At 47.5% G+C, this 21,828-nt stretch overlaps 1 protein-coding gene across 2 annotated transcripts in view; it reads left to right on the plus strand.

Moving 5' to 3' along the window:
- The window catches only part of RhoGEF3 (Rho guanine nucleotide exchange factor 3), a 439,898-nt gene that overhangs the window by 241,148 nt on the left and 176,922 nt on the right, over positions 1–21,828 (plus strand). For both annotated transcript variants that reach the window (XM_037429583.2, XM_075887586.1), the window contains exon 2: positions 9,904–12,891. In XM_037429583.2, the coding sequence (XP_037285480.2) occupies positions 9,922–12,891 (2,970 nt within the window). In that variant the 5' untranslated portion in view covers positions 9,904–9,921. The remainder of the gene's footprint in view (positions 1–9,903; positions 12,892–21,828) is intronic.

Raw genomic sequence — 21,828 nt, forward strand, 5'->3', positions numbered from 1 at the left:
GATGTAGGTGCACGTTAAAGAACACAGGATGGCCGAGGCATAATAATATCTGGGGTTTAACGTCCCAAAAACTGCGATATGATTACGAGGGACGCCGTATAATTAATGACTCCGGAAGTTTCGACCATCTGATGTTTTTTTAATGTGCACTGGTATCCTGGAGTACACGCGTGCGTCTGCCATTTCGCATCCATTGCAATGCGACCACTGCAACCGGCACCGAACCATGCAGCTACTTTCGGGTTCAGCAGCCGAGCACCACTACACCACTACGGCGGACCTGATAGCCAAAGTAGAGCCCTCCGCTACGGCTTCCTTCTTAGTCGTATCGTGATTTTGGGATTTAGAAGCCCACTGATTATAATAATCACTAAGCAAACGACAATAGTAACCTGGTAAAGGCTGGAGGCTGACCGTTTTTTTCATTCATCTCTACTACACGATTCACCCGGATGAGTATACTGACTTGTGTGTTTATCGAAAAACGTCAGGAAAAGTTACATGTAATCTGTGCATGGCCGAAAGAGGCTAGAAGCTAAGTAAGTACTGCCTTACAGTGTCAAACCGTTTTGCTTAGCTCGAATCCTGCTTTTCAGATGAGCCACTACGCATTCTTTCCCAGCTTAAACACAGTGTTGTGCTTATAAAATGATAAATATTTTTTTTTTCTTTCGCTCCTTGAGAGCACACGGTGTCAGTTTCAAGGCAAGTGGAAAGTGAAGGGCAAATATTTCGTATTCGCCGCCTTGAAAAAGAAAAAAAAAAACGTTTTACGGTTTTCGAAAAGTGGTGGCTTCTTTGTTTTATTGCCAAACATGCCTTTTCGTGTACGTTTCTCGCTGTCTAGGATGTTGTACTACTGAAGGGACACTAAAGCGAAGCATTAAATTTGTTTGGAATGATTAATTTTGTTGCGGAAACTCCAGTGTCGTTAATTTCACTACCAGAAGTTATTGTTATGCGTCAAAATCGATGTGAAAATTTTCACGTTTAACTTATCCGCCGAAGTTTGGAATGGTGACTTCACTGATTTCAAAGAGCTTTCTCTCTCTCTCTCTCTCTCTCTCTCTCTCTCTCTCTCTCTTCGTATTCTGGCCACTTTTGCCCAACGAAAGTTTTTAAAACTTGGAATCAAATTTTTGGCTCCATCAGAAATTTGAGTACTTATTATTATTTTCTTATTAGGAAGTACGTAGGATTCAGTAGAAGCTGTTATGAACTTTGACGTCACAACGACTGGTACGGAAACTTCAAGCACCCGCATTTTCTTTTTTTTTTTTTCCTCGCTGACAAAGATTTTTTTTTTTTCGCAGCAAGCGTGGTGTTTTTTTGATAATGTGACTAAAACAGTTATTCGTTTCAGTGTTTCTTTAACGTACATGCCGATACTGCGCTGTTAGCTAAATCTCGACGAGCGATCATTTTTGCTCCGGTCGCTGGAAAGATGCCAGGGAGTCATTCGGGCCGCCGACGCGAAACGCGCGTCGCGTTTTTGCGACGTATACGCGCGGAGGCTTCTCCTCTGCTCTTGGCTTGCACGCGGGAAAGCTCCACTCGCAGGGGGTGGTAATTGATTTGGCGCCGGTGCCCGCTCGGCTCCCTATGCGCGCATACTGTGAGCGACTGGAATGCCGATAGAAGCCGTGTTTCCTTATTTTCTATTCATTCTTCTTCTTGTTCGCGGTGCGCTCTGCTTGCAGCCGACAGTCCGGCGCCGCTTGTTTTCGCCCCGATTTAGTTAACTCGAGACGCTGTCGCGCGCGGATTCGGCCACTTAGAGCCACCCATCGTGAACCATCGAGATCGAGAGAACAGCTTGATCTCCGTAGAATATAGCGACAGAGCGATAGCCTAAATCCAATGCAAGCACAGAGGAGGCGGGACAACACAAGCGAAGACCACAGTTAGATTGTGTTCCTTCGCTCTTCCTGTCTCGTTTAACTCTGGCGATTGTATTGTTTTGCGCGAAAATCTCGTAGATATCGGTGCATCCCTCTTTAGTACAGTGCGTGTTCATGACACTGATTGCATTATTGTTTTTCATTTCAAGTTTCAAACTTTCGAAGGTTTAATTTCTGTACCGCAGGTTTTGCTGTTCGCTTCTACCTCCATCCTGCATCACGATTTGGAGCTTCTTTTCTCTGTCGTTGAAGTTTTCTCAACTGTTTTTCTAATTATGTTAATATCGTGTATGATGAAAATGTTTTTGTAGAAACGTTCTCTCGTTCTTTCTGTAGTTTATTAGCTCTGTGAATGTCCCATCTTTTTTTAGAGAGTACGCAAGTCGTTAGAATGCACGAAACCCTTCTTGCTGCAGTGGCTCCATTTTCGATGGAGGCCAAAATGCTGTAGGCCCGTGTGCTCAGATTTCTGCACACGTTAAGGAACCCCAGGTTGTCAAAATTACTAGAGCCCTCCACTACGGCGTATCTCATAATCATAAAGTGGTGGTTTTGGGCGTTAAGCCCCGGCATTAAACCCCACATATCAATCAACCCTTCTTGCTTCTTTTCACACAGGAATGTGAATCTCACACAGGAATCGCCGACGTCACTCTTTAGTTTGTTTCCCGGACGTTTTCCTTTTTAAACAATGTAGTCCCGGCAACATTACTTTAGCGTCAACGATGTTCAGGACGACGACGTGTTTCGTAATTCCAGAGCGTCGTCGCTGACTCCTTCTTTCGTCTTTTGCATACTTGAGGTCAGTAATGAAATGTAATATGGTCCTCGCGCATGCTTTTGGCAAGCTCGTAGAACTCGTCTAAGAGCGGTCCGCGCTGATGAGAGGCCTGGCATTGCGATGGTGATGAGCGCGCACGAGCAAGTCACTTAGGCTCGGGTCTTGATATTTCTGGCGCGCGGTTCTGCGTCTCTCCTCTTACATTCTCGGTAATAATAAAAAAATAAAAGTTTTTCGTGCGCACCGTTGTAGGCCGCCGCATTACGGGAGGCGTCATTATATACGGCAGCGCGTCGCCCATCGCGGCATTCGGCTGGTGGCGGCTGCGAGCGACACCTTGCGCACGGTGAACTTCTCGCTACGTTCACCCCCCCCCCCCTTCACCCACACTCTGGCTTGCCTCGCTATTATCATTTACACTTTTCTTTTTCGCCTCTGCGCTGAGTTGGCTGGAACTGACTGCCATGGAGCTTTAGAAAAAGCCGTTGACGGCGGTGGTCGACGATGTGGTTGGTAAGGAAGGAGAATCAAGCCGCCAAAGGGGGTCTGCTGACCCCCTCTGCCCTGTCTATTGTAACTGCCAAGGATAGCGTGTGCGGTCTCGTCGTCATACTCGATATCCCCCTTCCTCCCCTCCCCCAAACCTTCCCGTCGAGCTTTGTGCCGCCTGAGACGTTCGATGATCCCGCTAAGAGCACTTTGTCGTCGGCCTCCGTAAGTGGGCCGAACTTCCCTCTATCGGCGGGACATGTGAGAGCAAGCGCAGACCTTGATGATGGGGCTAGAATTTCCTCACTATATATATATATATATATATATATATATATATATATATATATATATATATATATATATATATATATATATATATATATATATAATGGTGCATGCATTGGAGCCTGTAGGCTCTGTTGCATTGTGCAAGAATGAGATTTGGGATGACGAGCGAATGAGAGCACGCACGTGTGCGCGGGTAGGGATTTTCTGTGCCTCGGCGTCATCGCGGAATGCGTGGGGATATGCGTACTATTTCGCCAGCAACTTCTATAGAGTCGGTACATGCAGGAACTCCGATGGAGACGCTATGCGAGCGCCGGTATTCACTTCGTGCGCGTGCGTACATATCGGGCGGGAGCTCTCGTATTAGATAGGTAGCAGTAATCGGTGCAACCTCTTACGCTCTTAAGTTCTTTTTGGCGCGTGCCAGGAAAATTACGTGGTTCACTTTCTCAGTTGAGAGCATAAATTGGGCCTACTGCAAGCTGTTGTGGATTATTCGAGTACTCCTATTCGTTCAGGAAGGGAATGGATCAGTGACGCACATCGAGGTGTCGTTTCTCCTGTGTGTGTTCGAAAAAAAAAGAACATGATGTTTTCGGACTTATGCGCTGGCGTGCCCGTTTCATGTAAGCTCGAATTTTTTTTTTTTTTCAAGGGGACGACATGAAAAGTTTTCCTTTTTCTCTTGTCCTCTTCCTAAGAAAGTTCCCTTGATGTTTCGGTGTGTGCTGAAGTATTAACCGCTAGACTTGTTGTATCTCTGTTGTGCGAGGAACTGGTACAGTCGCGCTGATTATACAAGTTGCAATGCGCTGTCTGGGCTCAAAATGGTGGCAACACTGCAAATCGGCATCTACATAGAAAAAACTTGTGTAATAATCACACTCAATTAGCCGTACTTTCTCGACTAACTTAATGTTTGTTGGTTTCATTGTTCAGACTTAGGGTCACGTTAACCAAAGCCAGCGTGTTGCAACTCGTATTGAGGATGGGAGTACATGAAGACACCTGTTTGTATTTGTCTTCTCCTCCGTCTATCTGTAATTTCCACACGCCTATCTGTATATGATCGGGACGTGCGAACACGGGTGTGCAAGTACCACTGCCAAACGCCCAAATCAAGGATTAGGTTAGCCTTCAATTTTAGGTTGTGACAAAAATACATCATGATGGCCAGCGCAAACAAAACACGGACGAGAGAAGAAAACGACGACACAAGCGCTGCCTATCAACTGAATGTCTAATGAGAAAAAAGAATATTAACACAGCGCACGCCCTAAATATGACCAGCAGAGGAAAAAATAAATCTCTTGCGTACACTAAAACCACTGCGCACCTTCCAGGAAAGCTACTTCCTCATCAAATAAAGCAATAAGGGGGCGGTTCACGCACGTGTTTATCCTTTTTTATCACCTCAAATGCCTGCGAGGTATCCTGAGTACGAGTTTTTCTTTGTTTTTCATTAAATATTCAGTTGATAGAGAGCGCTTGTAACGTTTTCTCCTCTCATTCGTCTTTTGTTTGCGCTGGCCGTCATGACCATTCTCCAACTACTCGCCCAATTCGCTACCCTCGTACAGAAAATACAATGACCTAGTTATCGAACTTTTCTTTAGTCTTCCAGTCTGTAAAGTATCCTATTCATGCTCGACAGTTTCCGAGTTCATTTTTTTTTTCTCTAACAGTTCGACAGACGGCCATTATTTGGCGAAGGAAAGCGCCGGGCCTCGATTCCGTAGCCTTATCATCATCATCAGCGTCGGCGCACTAACGAGCTTCCTTTGTGTCGCTGTCCACGACTTTGACCAGATAGCCGTGCTGCCTGGTCACTGCGCGTATACACGCACTGAACCCATTGTCTTTGTCGCTATGAACTCTCAGCTCGCCGGGACCAGGTGCGCGTGTCCACGTGAGCTTGCTGTGCGTACCTGCGCCTAAAACTTTACGCTGCGCTTAAAAGTTTGCTCTGATTGGCTGTACAAATTACACGGAGGCAGGACTCTTTCTTTCAGCCCGTGCACGTTCCTCACTTTGACGGACTCGTGACTTGACTGAAAACTTGGAAAGTGTGCGTGTAAGGAAATAAAGTAGAAACGTTGCGGTAGAATGCGTCGTCGAGGCTGTTCTCATTACCGACTGCTCTGTTACGATCGTGGCCCCGCCGCGCTGGTCTAGTGGCTAAGGTATACTCGGCTGTTGTCCGGAAGGTCACGGGATGAAATCCCGGCTCCGGCGGCTCCATTTCCGATAGAAGCGGAAATGCTGTAGGCCCGTGTGCTCAGATTTGGGCGCGCGTTAAAGAACCCCAGGTGGTCGAAATTTCCGGAGCCCTCCACTTTATACGGCGTCTCTCATAATCATATGGTGGGTTCGGGACGTCAAACCCGACGTATCATCATTTGTTACGATCACGGAATTACTCATTCTTTGCTCATGTTTAGCATCCCGCGTTCAGCCATGGAGCATATTTATGCGCACTCGGTGGAAATTGTCCAGTTTCCATCTTTTTTTTTTTTTTTTGTAGAAGCCATCGTTGCTTATCTCACTTATTTGTTTGTTTACCTAATCAGTCTGGTTTTGGCCTTCACCCAGGAGAACCACTCTCCGTGTATACATAACTTACAGAAAACAATTCTTTTCACCGCTACCGTGTGGACTTATACCCCCCCCTCCCCCAATTTCGCCTACAAGGGGCTCTCACGTGAAGTATTATCAAAACCCGCGTTGTCCGGAAAAGACGCAATTCGCCTTTTCCTTAATCTAACTATTGTGTCCATGTCACCACAACATTCGCGGTTCAGAGTGCGACGAACCTCACTTCGGGCACCCGCCTGGTTTGACAATTAATCTGACGAAAATAATAAGCGTTCAATTTTAAGGTGCCCAGTATTGGGACCCAACAAGTTTGTTTGTCACAGAATCTTTATCGTGATCTCACCTGAGCCAACCGGACGAAGCGGGAAAATCGACGATCGGTCTACAAGGCAGCGCACGTGAGCGATATGGAACACAAGTGAGGGCGCGCTCGCGGCTAAAGTACTACGCAACGAAGAAAGTGTGGACAGTATACCAGCTGACCCTATTGATGGCTCTTTGGGGACAGCCATAGAGTTTCCTACTATACACTATAGAGGGAACTCTGGCGCTAGTGTCTATGGGAGCTGCAACGCACGGCGCTTCAGCGAGCATGGGAATGATGGGTAGTACACACATTTGTCTACTTTTCGTACTTCTGGCCTGCTTCTGCCTCCGTGTGTGTTCGTGTGGCTTAGAGCTGTTTTTTTTTTTTCACAAAATATAGCGAATTTTCAGTGTTTGCGCTTCACAACCTTATTCTTTCAGGCTTATCATTTTGAATCGAGTCACCAAGTTCAAAAGGCTTTGTTTTTTCCCTTCAAAACAAAACCGAAACGCAGCAGTAAACGAAGCCGCAAGTGCGATTCGCCGCCCGCAAGTACGAAGACTAGGCAAATGTGTGTACTACCCATCGTTCCCATAGTCGCTGAACGATCGCAGCGCCACAGTGCCCTCTAGTTAATTTTGGGAAACTCTATGGGGACAGCGTCGGAACGCTTTACGCCGCGCGGGTAAACTGCTGTGCTTGGCTGCTTACCAGAAGGTCCAAGGCTCGCTCCCGTCCGCGGTAGTTACAGTTCCGCATGGGCGGAATGCTATAGTGGCCCGTGTACTGTGCCATCTCAACGCACGTTGAAGAACACCAGGTGGTCGAAGTTTTCGGAGCCGTTCACTGCGGCGCGCCTCGTTATCACGAGACCCCGCAAGTTGTTATTATTGTGCCGTATAGAGAATAATTCTGGCAGAACGAAAGCAACCGGGCGTAACATCTGAGTACATACCGAACCGCACTTGTCTATAGGCGCCCAGCGGGCCGCTTCAGCTGCTGTTTTCTGCAGAATTATGCAAAGACTAACGCCATAATGATATTTAGCATAGTCATACTGCATACTAGATCCTTGTGCTACAATTCAAGTATGAACGGAGGCTTGTAGCTAACCTTAAGTAGCAACTGTGGACGCAGCCATGCGCCCCACCGCTCTCGACAAGTGTAATTCCGTCTGTACATCGGCTATTGCTTGATATCAGTGCTTCGTCTTTCCTCAAGGAACCTGCTACATTTTTTTTCTTGTTTACTCGTGGTTCTTCAACCGCGTAGACATTGACGGGGTCGAGAGTTTCATTACCGACCAGGCCGACCCCCTCCAGTGGAAGATTTAATGCCAGAAATACCCTTATGAGTAGATTTATGTGCTAGTTACCTCAGGGGTCAGACTTATTGTGTTTTATGCCATTTGGTCGTGCTTGTTGAGCACATCGTGGTGGCGCGTTATACGCGACAATAAAGACGTTTCTTTCTGCCGTTCGTTTGATGCCGACTGTGCGTGTTTTCTTGTATACCTTCGTCTATCGCGCTAACGTTTTTGCTTTGCTTCTCGTCAGTTTTTGATATTGTCGGCATTGCACCGTGGCAGTGGGATGATTATTTTGTCAAGCGACGCTGCGAAGCTTCTGCTGCTTTGGTTTGGCTTATACGGCAGCGGCCTACCTGTTCCTCCTCCTACGGGGCGGTGATTATCCGGCGTGCCGAGCACTTTCTCCGCTCGCGCAACGGGCGACCTGTGCGCGCACAATGGACAAGCGCTACGCTTGTCTGCCCGGGACAAAGTCGAACCGAGTCCCGGAGACAAGAGAGCCTGCAGCCGCGGGCAGGTTAAGCTCGTTCCTCGCCTGCCTCTTTCAAGCATGGCGCGCTCAGTGCTTTTATTTTTGCTGCTCACGGAGGGTGCCAGCTTCGCTAAAAGGACGTTTCGGATCGCTGCCTGCCACCGCTCTCCTTCGTCGCGTTGCTGCACCCGCTGTTGCAGCGGTCACGGTTCACGGAAGAATGTGCCCGCGCCTTCTCCGCGACCATGTCGGACCCGTTGTTGACGCGGCTGTCTCCGGTTTTGCGTCACTTCATGGCTGTCGATTTCTCTTATATTTGTTTACTTCTCGTCTTCCTTTGTCGGCGTTTTTCTAGACTACAGGCAGTGTGGACTATTTTCGAGCCCTCTTATGTTTTCTCGTGTTGATCTCACATTTTCAAATTTTTTTTTTTCACGCACCGAAATGGGCTGCTCTTTCGAAACCGATCAGATATGAAAGTAGCTGGAGTCAAAGCTGGAATACGATGAATGAGCGATATTTTTATTTTCCTGTCGGCCTGCTTTTCTGTTAGCATTAGAGCACGAGTTTCAACTATAGTGTCATTTTAAGAGCCTATTCGTATAATGCCGAAAAGATGCGACAAGAAATCGCCAATCATTGCATGTATTTTGTTCTTCTTCATCTGCTTTATTATTATTATTATTATTATTATTATTATTATTATTATTATTATTATTATTATTATTATTATGATAGGCACGTCTATTCTTTCGTTTCGATTCCTAGGAATCAACTCGTGCGAATATTTATTCACACTTTTTGTTTTTTAGGTGTTTTAGGTGAACTTTTTTGTTCTTTAGGACGAAAAGCGTACGTCGTTATGATTTTGCGGATACCAGTAGCATCGCATTGTTTAAAATTGTAAGAGTGTGGTTGAGAAGGAACAAATCTTTATCGTCATCATATAGGCATATAATGAAGCTCTTCGTGTTTGTCAAGTGCCAACTTTCGTGTTTTCTTGACTAGTTACCGTGGAGCGATTGTCTGAATGTATGGCGTTATGGTTTTGTGGTCTGTTTCTGTTTGTTCTACTAGAAATCTACTGACTCGTCGGCGTTTACTTTTTCTGCTTGCATTTCGCTCGACAGTTTGTCGACCTGCCACGCAGTTGGGACTAGCTGGAAAAGGGGTAACAGTGTAAAAAAGAATATAGGCGCAGAGTGCATATATATATATATATATATATATATATATATATATATATATATATATATATATATATATATATATATATATATATATCCTTCGAATTTGATATCAATACTGTGCTTTCAATAATACCACTTTAGAAATCGAGTGACTCTGAAGGGGAAAAAAACATGGCTAAAAAAAGGATTGAGGACGGGAGTCGTTTTGTGCGCTTGGTGCCAATCCATCATAGACATAATGCCGTGGCCTGTAAGGTCTCTCCCGTGACGACTAACGTCAGTTTCGATAGCCCAGCGCGCAATGAGGCGTGACGTGCGCCGTATACCGAGCATAGTGAAGCCTATAGAAAAGGAAGGTATTTTATGGGGAAATAAAAACGTGAACCCAGGCCCAGTAAACAGCTCCGGTCTTGTAGAGGTTCACTGCAATCCATCACTATATCTCACGTTCTTCCTTTCTGAACGTCGCTTTATATTTCGTTTTTCGTGCCTTATCACCTATTTCTGAGCTTTGCTTGTGTCTAAAATGATTCTGCAACCGACCTCAATGTTTTTTTTTTTATCGCAGGCGGGGCTGACGGTCACAATGTCGTCGTCGGCGCAGACCGTGGACCAGGCGACGCTGGACAGCATCGCCCGGAACCGGAACCGGCTTCTCCGGCTCGCCGACAACATCAAGGTGCGCAAGAAGCCCGGCTCCAAGCGGGGCGCCGTCGACCTGCGAATGGACCCCGGCTATACGAACATCGAGCACCTCGTGTTCGGCACATACCGGCCACGAACTTCTATGCCGATGGCCGGCAACGCTGAACCGCCGTTGCCGCCACCAACGCAGCAGCCAATGGCAGCACCTCCGGTGCACTTGCCCCCGGAGCCGACGGCCTCCGCGCTGCTGTCCACACCTCCGCCCACGCGCTGCGAGTGCAGCGCGCACAGCCCCCGGCGGCGCGTTACGCCCTTTGGTGAGCAGCAGGGAGCAGCGTCGGATGACGCCTGCCCCGGCGCCGCGGACCAGCGAGCCAGCCGCACGGAACGGCCACCGGCGGCTGGTCATGCGTGGCCGGGATCGTCAACCGGAGGCGTACTACAGGACTCGCTAGCCGCCACGGTGGTGGGCGACGCCGCTCACACGCACGGCGACATGTCGCGGGTGCTGCCGCAGCCGCATGCCAGTGCTGGATGCGTCGACGCCGACCGCAGAAACAACTCGAAAAGGGTCGCCCGGTCCGGCTCGTTGCAGACACGGACCACGACGTCGTACGGCAGGCATGAGTTGGAAACGACCAAGCCGCTGCCTTCCTCGTCGCAGACGTCGCACCCACCTGGCAAAGTGGAGGAAGCCAAGATCATCCAGGTCGACCTGCACGCTGCGTCGAGACCCAAGCTTCGCGAGCCGCCCGTCGTCTACGCGCTTCAGCCCACGGGTGGTGACTTCGCCGCACGCGAACTGAGAGTGGTGAGTACGAGCGGCGCGTCGCAGCCATCGGCGATACCGAAGCCTAGGACTCGCAAGATACCGGTCGGGAGCGGCGCCGTTAGCGAGCAGGAGGGAGTTCGCTCGCACGTTGTCGTCGACGCTCGAGCAAGGAGAGTGCCGCAGCAGCAGCAGCAGCCGATCGTCATAGCGCCTGCGGCGAGGCGTCAGCCGCCCCCGAGGTCGCACTCCATAAATGCGCGGGATGTGCACGTTCAGCCGTCGTCGTCGATGTTCAGAAAAGCAGCCTCAGTTTCGGAGAAAATGCCCGTCAAACCTGTCACCATACCTGTTATTCGCAACTCGTCCATTCATCGGTGGTCGACGGGTCCGAAGGCTTCGCAAATCACTCTACCCAGAACTAGAACCAAGGCGTCCGAGGAGCGCGCGAAGCCCGCAAAGAATGGTGTCAAGTTTGCAGAACCTCTGCAGGAGTGCAGCAATGGAGTGCCCTCTAGTGTTCGCGTGTCCACTGTGCTGCTCAACGGAACTAAGGGTTGCGACGGCAGAGTTACTTCCGGAGCGAACGGACCTGCTCGCGACTCTACCGCAAGTGCCGTTACCGTGGTGCCACCTCCGCCGCCTCCGTGCTGCAGGCCACCTTCCAAGAATTCCAAGGAAGCCGCGCCGGAAATCGTGCCAAATCCGAGACAACCCGTGGTCTCCCGACGTCAGGTGCCCCCACCGCCTTGCCAGGGCACCAATGTGAACGAAGACCGAGCAACGCTACTCAACGGTCCCACCTCCGCAAAGTCACCTTCCTCTACGTGCACGTTCTCTCCAAAGCCTGTGCCTCGCAAAGACGTGAGACCAGCGGACGTCCTCCCGCTTTCCCCGTGGCGAGGCGTCCAAGCGAGGTCTCCTCAGCCGCCGTCCAGCGACCCTGTGGTGGATGCCCTCTTGTTGGCCAACACGTGTATTTCGCCTCCCGGTATGTTCAAGGACCGCGACATCACCGACCAGACTGGTTGCAAAGTGCTACCACCGCCTCCGCAGCTCACGGAGTCCACCCTGTCCCGCTGGGTCGGCAACACAAGTCGCGAATCCGCGAGACTTCTTAACGAGCTCGCCATGTTCGCGGAGTCCAAGCTGCCGGGCCGGTTGACCAATGAACCGCAGTCCAGGAGTGGGCTAGCGATTGGTGCGGCTGAGACGTGGTTCGACAGCTTGCGAAAGGACACGTGTGAAGAACCCGTGGCGGCGGCGCTGCAGTCACCGGTGCGGGAAGTTCGCGACAGCACCTCGCACTTGCTGCCTTTGGCGTGTGGCGCCACCACAAGAACAGCGCCAGTGCAGAGTACCGCCTATCCCGTAAGCCCTTCTGTCGGCAGAGCTTCCAATGGCAAACTACTGGTCACCATGCGGTCGCATTCCACCGAGGACGCGGTTGAGGACGTCTCTGACGATGTCCGCGCCTCGCCTCGAGTGCGAAAGTCGAACTCCGCCGAGGTCGCCGGAATCATGCGGCATGTGACGCCCAGTGGATCTCCCGCGGCGTACCGTTCCCCGAGACTGGTGAATGGGGCGAGCTCCTCACCATCCCACGCCCAGTTGTACGTTCACCAAGGTTCGCCTCATCTGCAAGGACAGCAGCATCAGCAGCAGCAACCACAGCAGCATCACCTTCAACCCGTGGCTTTTTCTCCGACGCGGTCACCGTACCGCCGGAAGAGCACCGCCCAGCAGCCTGTGGCAATATCGTCGAAGGTGTGGATGTCCGACATCGAGGAGAGGGACGAGAACTCTTCGTCGAGTGCAGCCAGCAGGGCCACTGCCGGGCAACAAGAGGACCTGGACTGTACGCTTATGCAGTCGTCCCAATCTTCCTCGTCGTCCAGCAGCACCCTTTCTGAGAGCAACGCAGTGAGTGTCGTTGTGCGCCTAACCAGCTGGGACCAGAGGTCGTCCTCGGCACCTTCATTGCCCACCACGGGACCGCAGTCACCCCCGAGGTCGGCCTCGCTTTCGACACAGAGTCCTCCGTTCGCCGTGAATGGTAGTGTGACAAACGGTTCTCTCTGGATGCCCAAGTCGTTCTCCGAGTGCAATGGTTTGGGCTGCGACACACTGCAGCACCCTAAGGTGAGTCGGTTTTCTATCGCCATTCCAGCATTTTGTCGCTTGTCCTTCGAGTCTTCTTCGCGATGTCTTCGTTTCGCGCTCGACAAGTAGGTACGTGGTATGTTTCAGTTCATCGACCTCTTCCCGAAAATCTGTTCCAGTAATCTTCCCATACATTGGTATTTACTATTAAATGAAACAGGCGTTAATACCCGAGGAGTTATATTTCATGTAAAAAAATACAACTCGTAGACGACATCGGTTGGTGCATTTCCATACAAGAGATGCTACTCTTACGAATTTTATTGATTACCTCTCCCTTCTAATGTTGACTGCTGACCTTGCTTGTTAAGTATACGTTGTGAACCGCCCGTGTGTTTCTCCGAGTCGCTGTACATTTAAATTTCAGAGGGTTCTTTCAGTGATTAGAATATATATTCGCCATCAAACAATACGTCCGGCTCCGACAGCCGCGAGGAACCTTATGAGCTACCTGAAGTCAAACATGCATATACAGTGTGCTTTTCCACACCGACTCATTGGGTTTCGGAATGTATTGCAAAAAGAGAATCCCAGCTCTGTTCAAAGATGATAAAATCACTCTTCACCCATCCGCATTTGTTCTGAGGGCTGGGCCAGTGCACCTCATATTATTTTCTGTAGTAATTTATAGCCTCCTAAGCAATCTTTAGAACTTTCCTCGCAAGATTTCATCTGCGGCATAGGTAAGCCCTCTTTATGATAGCGCATGTTTTTTCTGAGAATGCACCGATAGTTTCAGAGCTATACTCATTCATGGACACTGAGTAGAAGCATTGCTTAACAATTTTTAAGGCAAGTTTCAAATATAACTGCGGCCTTTTTGTAATTGTACATGAAGCTGTGTAAAGACGCGACAGCGGAAGACTTATTAGGTTATTTGCAAAGTTTTTTCGTAAACGTTTATTTCTATTCTTCAAGTAGTCGTTTTTAAGATATCTCGTACACTAACGATATAGATGGATGCGGAGAAAACGCACCTCGCTAAAATACGCTTTAAAACTCTTAGCGTATTTTTTTGCACAAGTTAAGCTTTGGCTTGAATTACATATCCCCCCCGCCCCCTTAACGTTTGCGTTCCACTACATGCATGCATAGGAATATATTTTAAATGACAGCATGTAGACGTCGTCGGGGTTTGGGTCGCGTTTCTGCGCTAAACAGCGAATTTTCTGCTTCAACAAAGAGTTTCAAGATGTTTGTTTTTGATATCCACGGGATACCTAATCATAACTGCCTTATTTTTATGGATAACATGTGACCGATTTTTGTTTTATATATACTTTTCTTTTTTGTTTTTGCAAATTCCTAAACGATGTTTAAACACGTAAGGTCATGAAAATGGTTTTCACTCAGATGATGCCTGCAGCGAGAAGAGCAGCTTCGCCGCAATGATGGTATACGTGCAGAGAAGTATGCTTTACAGGCTAGCTGCAAAGGAAATTTTTGAGCAGCCTATGGTTTGCTTTCTTCGGGTTATTTCTTCGCATGGTGGTTCGTAATATAAGAGGTATAAAATTGAACAGTTCAGATATATTCCTTTTCGAGAGCTTACTAAGCGATATTCAATTATTTTTATACATTTATTTATTTATGGACAATTACTGCAGGCCCTGCTCGGGCCCAAGCTGGATTGGGGAGATTGTAATTTTCGAACAATGCCAACAGGAATAATTAGAACTGTGGCTAACATATGTGGTAGAGTATATATTGATTACTATTAAAAAGCAAGAAATAATATCCTTCGCAATACTGGAGACACAGTAGCATAATTGTGACAGGACATGCTCATGCGATAATTAAATACATGAGGTAAATGAGGTTTAGCTTTCTTCAGGCATTCTGAAGTCTGTGTGCTTAATTCGGACAATATGTTATCACTGCTCACGATATAGCTGTCGAATAATGCTGTTAAATTTCTCTCCGACATTGTCGCTGTTTCGTTTCTTATTATGCGCGAATAATTGAGAGAGCGTACGTTAAGCGTGAGTTGTGCACATTTCGTCTTGAGGCCTTATTTACGAGATTTTAGTGCACCCGTGTGTGCTACGTTACGGGAACCAACTGCGAACGGCCGCCTGTTGTCATGGTACTCCATTCTACTACAATACGGGCTACAAACTACAATACGTGCTTTCACTTGAATTACAATGGCATATATTACAGCGTGGCCCATATTTGCACCTCATCATAAATAAATAAATAAAGTGTATTGAATCAGTTATCATAAATCAATTGTAGAGTATAGTGTAGACATGTAAGGAACAGGGTGGGCAAAAAGAGAAATTAATGCATGACAAGGTGCACCCGTCCCAGTCAATGAGGCACACAAGGAGCAGTAATGTACACATGTTAAAATGATATTAAACAAAGGAGTAGCGACAGTTTAACAATCTTTATAGCAGTTCATAAAGCATTGTTTGAAAAGTTTTTTTTACTTCGAGACCTGTTTGTAAGACTTAGTTTTTAGTAATTGTATTGTGTAATAATCTTTTGTTTTCAAAGACACACAAACACAGAATATGCACAAATGCCCAAACTTTTTAAATAACAGCCATGCCGTTACTACTCACTAACTTAAAATGCGACAGATATTTTCACACGCCGTTTTTAACGAAAACCTGTGCGATTTCTTAGGAAGATGAAAAAAAATTATTTCTGAAGCATTACTAGATATGTGTGTGCTTTTTAACGAAATTACTGAACGGCTCTCTTTCATTATTCATGGTTGTAATTGCGGGATGTGCATTCAGCAATTGAAGGATCATAGCCTTTGTGTACCGTAGTTTGTTCGTACTCTGTCGCTGCAGTATGCTATGCGTTTAAAGCTGTATGTAATCTGCTTTGGAGAGTATGCATCATGAAATGCGACCGCGTTAGATTTCAAGTTATCACGTGTAATCATCGATGTGTTTTTGCTTAGGACCTAGCTGCCAAACAATGAAACGGAAAAGTTGTTCTTGGAGCTGATGTTTACTAAGTCCATTCATATCTCTTTCAAAAGAGAATAGTTCAGGATGATGCGCTGGCGTTCGTTCATATCAAGCTAAAGCGTTGGACTGGCTGGCTAATTTCAGTATTTGTGACGCAAAAGGAAAATGGCTGCGACAAGACATGGAATAGAAAGTCCGTCCGATTAAGCGTACGTTGTACTGTCTCACAGTTGCCTTTTTCGATGTGGTTCCATTGCACCTTTTTTTGTGTGTGTGCGGTCGTCTACCGTTTTAACGGAAAAGGCGGGGGGGGGGGGGGAGGCGTTTTGTAGGGGAATTTTGAACAACTGCGATCGTCAGAACAACAACAACACTAACAACAACAACAACAACAACAACAACAACAACAACAAAAAGCCTGAGAAATACAATTGCGTGGGGAGACTTCAGCATACCGTTTCGCCACTGTGGCGCTAGGGACAGGGTGTCCGTGAAGTGCAACCGTTAAAAATGCGGATTTTTTACGTATCCGTGATACGATGATGTGAAAGTTCGTTGACGAGAAGCGATTCAGGAAGAGAAGGGATTTGAGCATCAGTATTATTATTTTCATGAGTTCATGAGTGAGTTTCAATTGTTTGTTATTGCTGTGCGATTTCTTGCTGTGCTAATGTGTACGCTGGCTTTTGGTGTCCCCCTTGAAAAGAAACGGAATGATTAAAGTGCTGAGGGGGCACTCGTTTTGGGAAATGCTAGTAAAAAAAGTTGAAAGGAAAAATGTTGGCGTTTCCTGAGAGGGCACAATCTGGCGCTTATTAAAAGCCTCAAGTGCGTTAAGTTTCAAGTTTGTTTACACGTAGTCGTTATCGCGACTTCCTTCAATTCGGTCCCAGTTTAAAGACCCACAATTTATATTTATGCATTTTAATCTGCTTGCTTCCTGAACTTTACGTAGCAACACTCCGTAAATTTGTGGCTGCCTCAGTATGTTTTTATGTGTTCGACTGATGTAGCTCCAAGCTCTCTTTGTAGATCAGGTGCTGGTCAACATACGTAGCCGAACGGTCGCATATGTTCTGCGCACTGAGGTTTAAGCCTACGTCGCGACACGCCACCACCGCTATCGTCACGCAAGACGCCACCACTACTATTGTTCCTGTCCATGTTATCGCGTATTCCGGTAAGCATTTGCAGCAGTACATGATCGATGACTGCGCTGAGTAAAATACAGTTTTGTAGGTTAAGCGAAATCGTTCTATCCTTGGCTTTTTTGTATATTATTAGTGGTGCAGTCCCGTCTCGCCGCCGGTGTTGTGATTGCGCGCACTTTAATCTGCTCCTGTTCGTGAATATCTGGAAAGTGTGCAGAGCAACTGCCGAAGTACAAATGAACTGCAGTTGCTTTTTTCCATTGCACTAATTTCAAACTTGTTGAATTGTTATATAGGAGAATTTAATACCATAGCTTTAGAAGTTGGTTGTTCCTAATTCATATTGTATAATATCCTTCTTCACTATGTTTTTTCTCGTATTTCTCTTGGGTGCTCTTGAGTTTTCTTCTTGTAATAATTGCCTCCCTTTCTAAATTGCGTAATTTCAATCGTCGCCATGGGATTAGTTTTCTGGACTGAGTTCGTTTCAGTCGTCCCGTCGTGCAGTTTTTGCAGTTCGAGTCACGCGCCTCCCGTAGCAGTCAGCGAGACACCCAGGCCACCTGTCGAGGGCGCTGCGAAGTTTTGCGGCGAGAGCTGTCCGTGTGCGGCACATACGCGAAACCGTTCACGGTCCTCGGCACATTAGGCGCGGCTCCTTTTCTGTCGATGCAGAACATCTGTCCGCACGCCTTAGGTGTCGCGTCGGAGAGTTGAAGTGGCGTGACGCTCTCTCTTTTTTTTTTTTTTCGCAGCGTATGCGGAAGAAATATTTGTTGTCGTGTCGTTCCTGTCGTGTCGGCTTAGCGCATTCCCAGAGGCCGTCACGCGTTTCACCGAGACAGATCCAGATGGCGCCTGCGGGTCGCGTTGTTGTGGCCGCCGTTTCGGCGCCAGCACCATCTGTTGTCGACTCCGTTGAACCGCTGCGCGAAAGGCCCCGCTGTGTACGTAGTCGCGCCCGCGGCGCCACTGGCGACGACGCTGACGCGTTGCGCTTCGCCGGACTCCGTGCGGAAAGAAAGTGCGCCTGCGTCTCTGCGCCGAGCGAAACAGCTGGAGACGAGGAGAGCCTTTCGCTTTCCATGTTCGTCTGCGCCGCGGCGCTCGACGCGAACTGCTCCTCAAGCGAATCCGTGCTCTGTAGTGCGGCGACGGTTGTTCGTATTGTGTCACGTCGTTGGCGTTCCCGAGTGGTCTATATCTCCACCGCGTGAATCGGCAGGAGCAGCATGTTTCGTCAACTGAAAGCGAAAGTGCGACCGCGGGCCGGAACCTTCGCGGTTGTGCGAAGGCGCTGACTCTTCATTCGGAAGCCCCGCTCTGCAAGTGGTTCTCGCCGTGTTCGCGCACATCTGCTTGCGCATTTGAGCGTTTGTTTTCCGTGCCGTGTTGTCCTGCGATCTCGAGACCCTGCTTGAGTGCCTCGTCGGTGTGTAAATCGCGTGGCATTTTTTCACGATGTGCCGCCACCCCCGCCAATGCCAACTCGGTTATGAGGGACGACGCCGTCGGTGTGCGGCGAGTCTTCTACGGTACAGAGTGTCGTACGCTGCCGCTCTTGGTGGGATTGTAAACAGCTAGCCAGCTGTGACCGTCTGGACGGCAAAGCGTCAGCCGTTTTGAGATGGAGGTGAGTTTCGTCCTCACCTTGGTAGCACCTTATATTGGATGTCATCCTGTACTGAATTCCTGGGGTCGTATATTCGACGGAATAACTTTCGCCGCATGTGCGATTCTAGCTGGCATTGATTCGCAAAGCTGACAAAAAGCTTGCCGTCTCTCGGAAACGTCATCGCGGCCAATCACTGGAGCGATATTGCAAGTGTGCATTGACCTACAGTTTGTGCCCAAATTACACTCTTTTTCTTTTTCAAATTTCTATCGACCGTGTTCAAAGGGGTACGCAAATAAAAATAATCGATGTTATCCCCCATAAGGGACTAGTTTTGTACAGCTGTACCAGTCACTCTTATTGCACCATGACACAGCTACGGCTACATTGCGTAACTGTGCGGAGCAGTCGTGTAGTAATGTCTAGGCCACTTGCGCACTACGATTCTGATATTATGCTTCATATTGGAAACGCTCGCCTTTATTTTTCATTTTTCCTTCTTTAATTTTTATTGCCTTACGATTATTCGTGATGGTCATTTTCGGTACCTTATTTCTTTTTCGAAAATTTCGCTTCTTTCCGCTGATCGGTGCCTTCGAATGTTGGTTTATTGTTTCAAGTTTAAACATCTCTTACTGAGATCTTTGTGGCTGCGTGAAAGAATTCTGGATGCGCAGCAGGTACCAGCCACAGTTTTTACAATCACCCGATTTTTAAATACTCGCCAATACTCGTCGTTTCAAAACTTGTGTGTCCAAAAAAGATGTAGCCGGTTCCGCCTCAGCATTCATAATAGTTTTAATTCGTGAGAGCAACAAGCTGTCGTTGGAGCCAGTGTCCTCGTTTATATTTTCTTTACGCTGTATCCGCGTCTGCTGAGCCCCATTCTTTTACGAGTGATTCCCGCTTACGTGTTGTACTAAACTAGGGGAGATACACGCAGTGTTTCTTATACGTGGGATTCATTAATGACTAGGCACTCAGAGCTCCAGGTATGTCCCAGTAGACATTCAGCCATGTAGGCCCTGTGCACTGGCCTTGTGGCGCCGTGGCTATCAACGGTATGCTGCTAGCGTTGCCAATAGCATGGACGCATGGACTACTCCGAATAGCTGCAGATGCTGGGTACTGAACTTTATTGTACAAAGTTTTACCAGATGCACGGACAACCTTAGAGCTCGCACAGTTCCCGTATCGACCTTCGCCACCACGGCCCCTAATCGCGCTGATATGCGCAGAACGTGAAACCCATTTCCTCCGGGTGCGTGATCCATGGTTGTAGATGGCACCGCGAACGCTCTCAACGTCTTCTACAAAGTAAGCCATAGGTGGAGAGTACAAAAGAAAGGGGCTCAGACCTTTTTTCGAGTCGAATATTTTTTTAGAGCTTACCTACGAGCTGTGTCATCCTGTCTTGCATCCATTTCACAGGAGACTATTTATGCCATTTTCTTTTCCGATCACTGTTTGAAAATTCGCATTATGGGACAGTGACAAGTGGGGAGTCTGGTGCCGTGGTCGCATTCAGAATGAAGTCACATGATAATGAAAATTGCGGCAATCGCACTGCTCTTGTGCAAAATAAGCACGGCATGTGAGGGTACGCATAAAGAAAATGAGTTTATATTATATATATATATATATATATATATATATATATATATATATATATATATATATATATATATATATATATATATATATTGGTAAATGAGCACCCTCCGATGGTTTTGTACAGGCCGTCTAGCCTGTTATGTTGTTGTCAGGTACGTTGATTACGGTGTTAGCCCGCTGTCTGGAACGCCGCGGGTCAGAATTGTGGCTTTATAATTTATGAGCTCGCTAGAACATTTAAGTGAGCCACAATGGTCGAAATGCGGGAAGTATGTAGAACAAGTGACTTCACATTGACAGCCGTGGCACGTTGGTCTAGTGATGCTCGACTGTGTTGAACCAAAAAGTCGCGTGATCGAATCCCGGCCTCAACGGCCACATTTGATACGATGCCGAAGATCCGTACATGGGCTTATACTTAGAGTCCCAATAAATAAATATATAGGTGGTCAAATTTTCTGGAGTTTTCCGGCGTCTGTCATAGATACATAGTGGTATTGAACGCAAAAGCTCCCATATTATTATTATTATTATTATTATTATTATTATTATTATTATTATTATTATTATTATTATTATTATACAATAGTGTTAGGCAAGTCTCAGGAGTCTTACCGGTTCTCATGACGTGGCTAAAGCGTGAATCGGCTCAAAAAGCGAACTTGACTTGTGTGGCATTCGGAATCCCTCTCGCACTAAACTTACTCGGGGCATAATTTGTTTAACGCACTTTCGCGGAAACTGAGCCGTTGTCGGTTATGCGAAGTAAGACCAAGGAAGAGACAGACGCCTTGCCTGGATGCGGGGCGCTATAAGTGTGTGGTGCCGCCTGTGTACGGTGGGTGCGCGAATATTTAATGGCTGCTGAGGCCGCGGTCGTGAATAATTTCGGGACTGCGCGTGCCGGGCTGGCTGTCGAAAAGGGCCGCCGGGGCTCATCTGCCGTCTCCGGACGAAAAATGCGCCGCCGAAAGCGGCGGGCCTCGCAGTTTGAGCGCCTCCCACTGCGCCGCGCATCTCTTATTGCCCGACCTTAACGAGCGAGTTTTCGGGGTAACTGGTTTGTCGCGTGTTTGCTCAGAGTCGTTAATCTGAAACCCTTAGTTGGCAATAGTAACTACATGTAACTAGCATGTATAAGTTAATGCCCAAAATAAATCTCATAATTACGTGGTATACTTTCATCGTTCGCTAAGTGTGTGTTATTGCTAAGAGGGTCCTGTCCTCTGCAGGTCTGAAGTATGCGGATTTTGTGCTTCAATTTAACTATTAAGTTTGCGTGTCGTCGGATTTTTACTGTCCTAGCTGCTGTGACTTTCTGTGGACGCTATTGTATAGTTATTGCAGCAGTCTCGAATTATTCTTGTGCGAACTAGTTTGCAGTATATTGTTCAATTTAATTTTATTTTTCTTTGTCTTTTTATGTGACATTTTGACGTGTGTTTCTCCTGCAATAATCTCGAATTAGATCGGCAGTATTGTTAAATAAATAAATAAATAACTATGCAAATGGTCACTGGTTTTAAAGGTATAGCTGGTCGGAGGTGATGGTTGAGTGGCATCGGGTCGGTTTCATTTTTTTCTTCAGCCTGTTTCGCTTCAGCTG

The sequence above is a fragment of the Rhipicephalus microplus genome, chromosome 1 (genome assembly GCF_043290135.1).
Source record: "Rhipicephalus microplus isolate Deutch F79 chromosome 1, USDA_Rmic, whole genome shotgun sequence".
Classification (NCBI taxonomy): domain Eukaryota; kingdom Metazoa; phylum Arthropoda; class Arachnida; order Ixodida; family Ixodidae; genus Rhipicephalus; species Rhipicephalus microplus.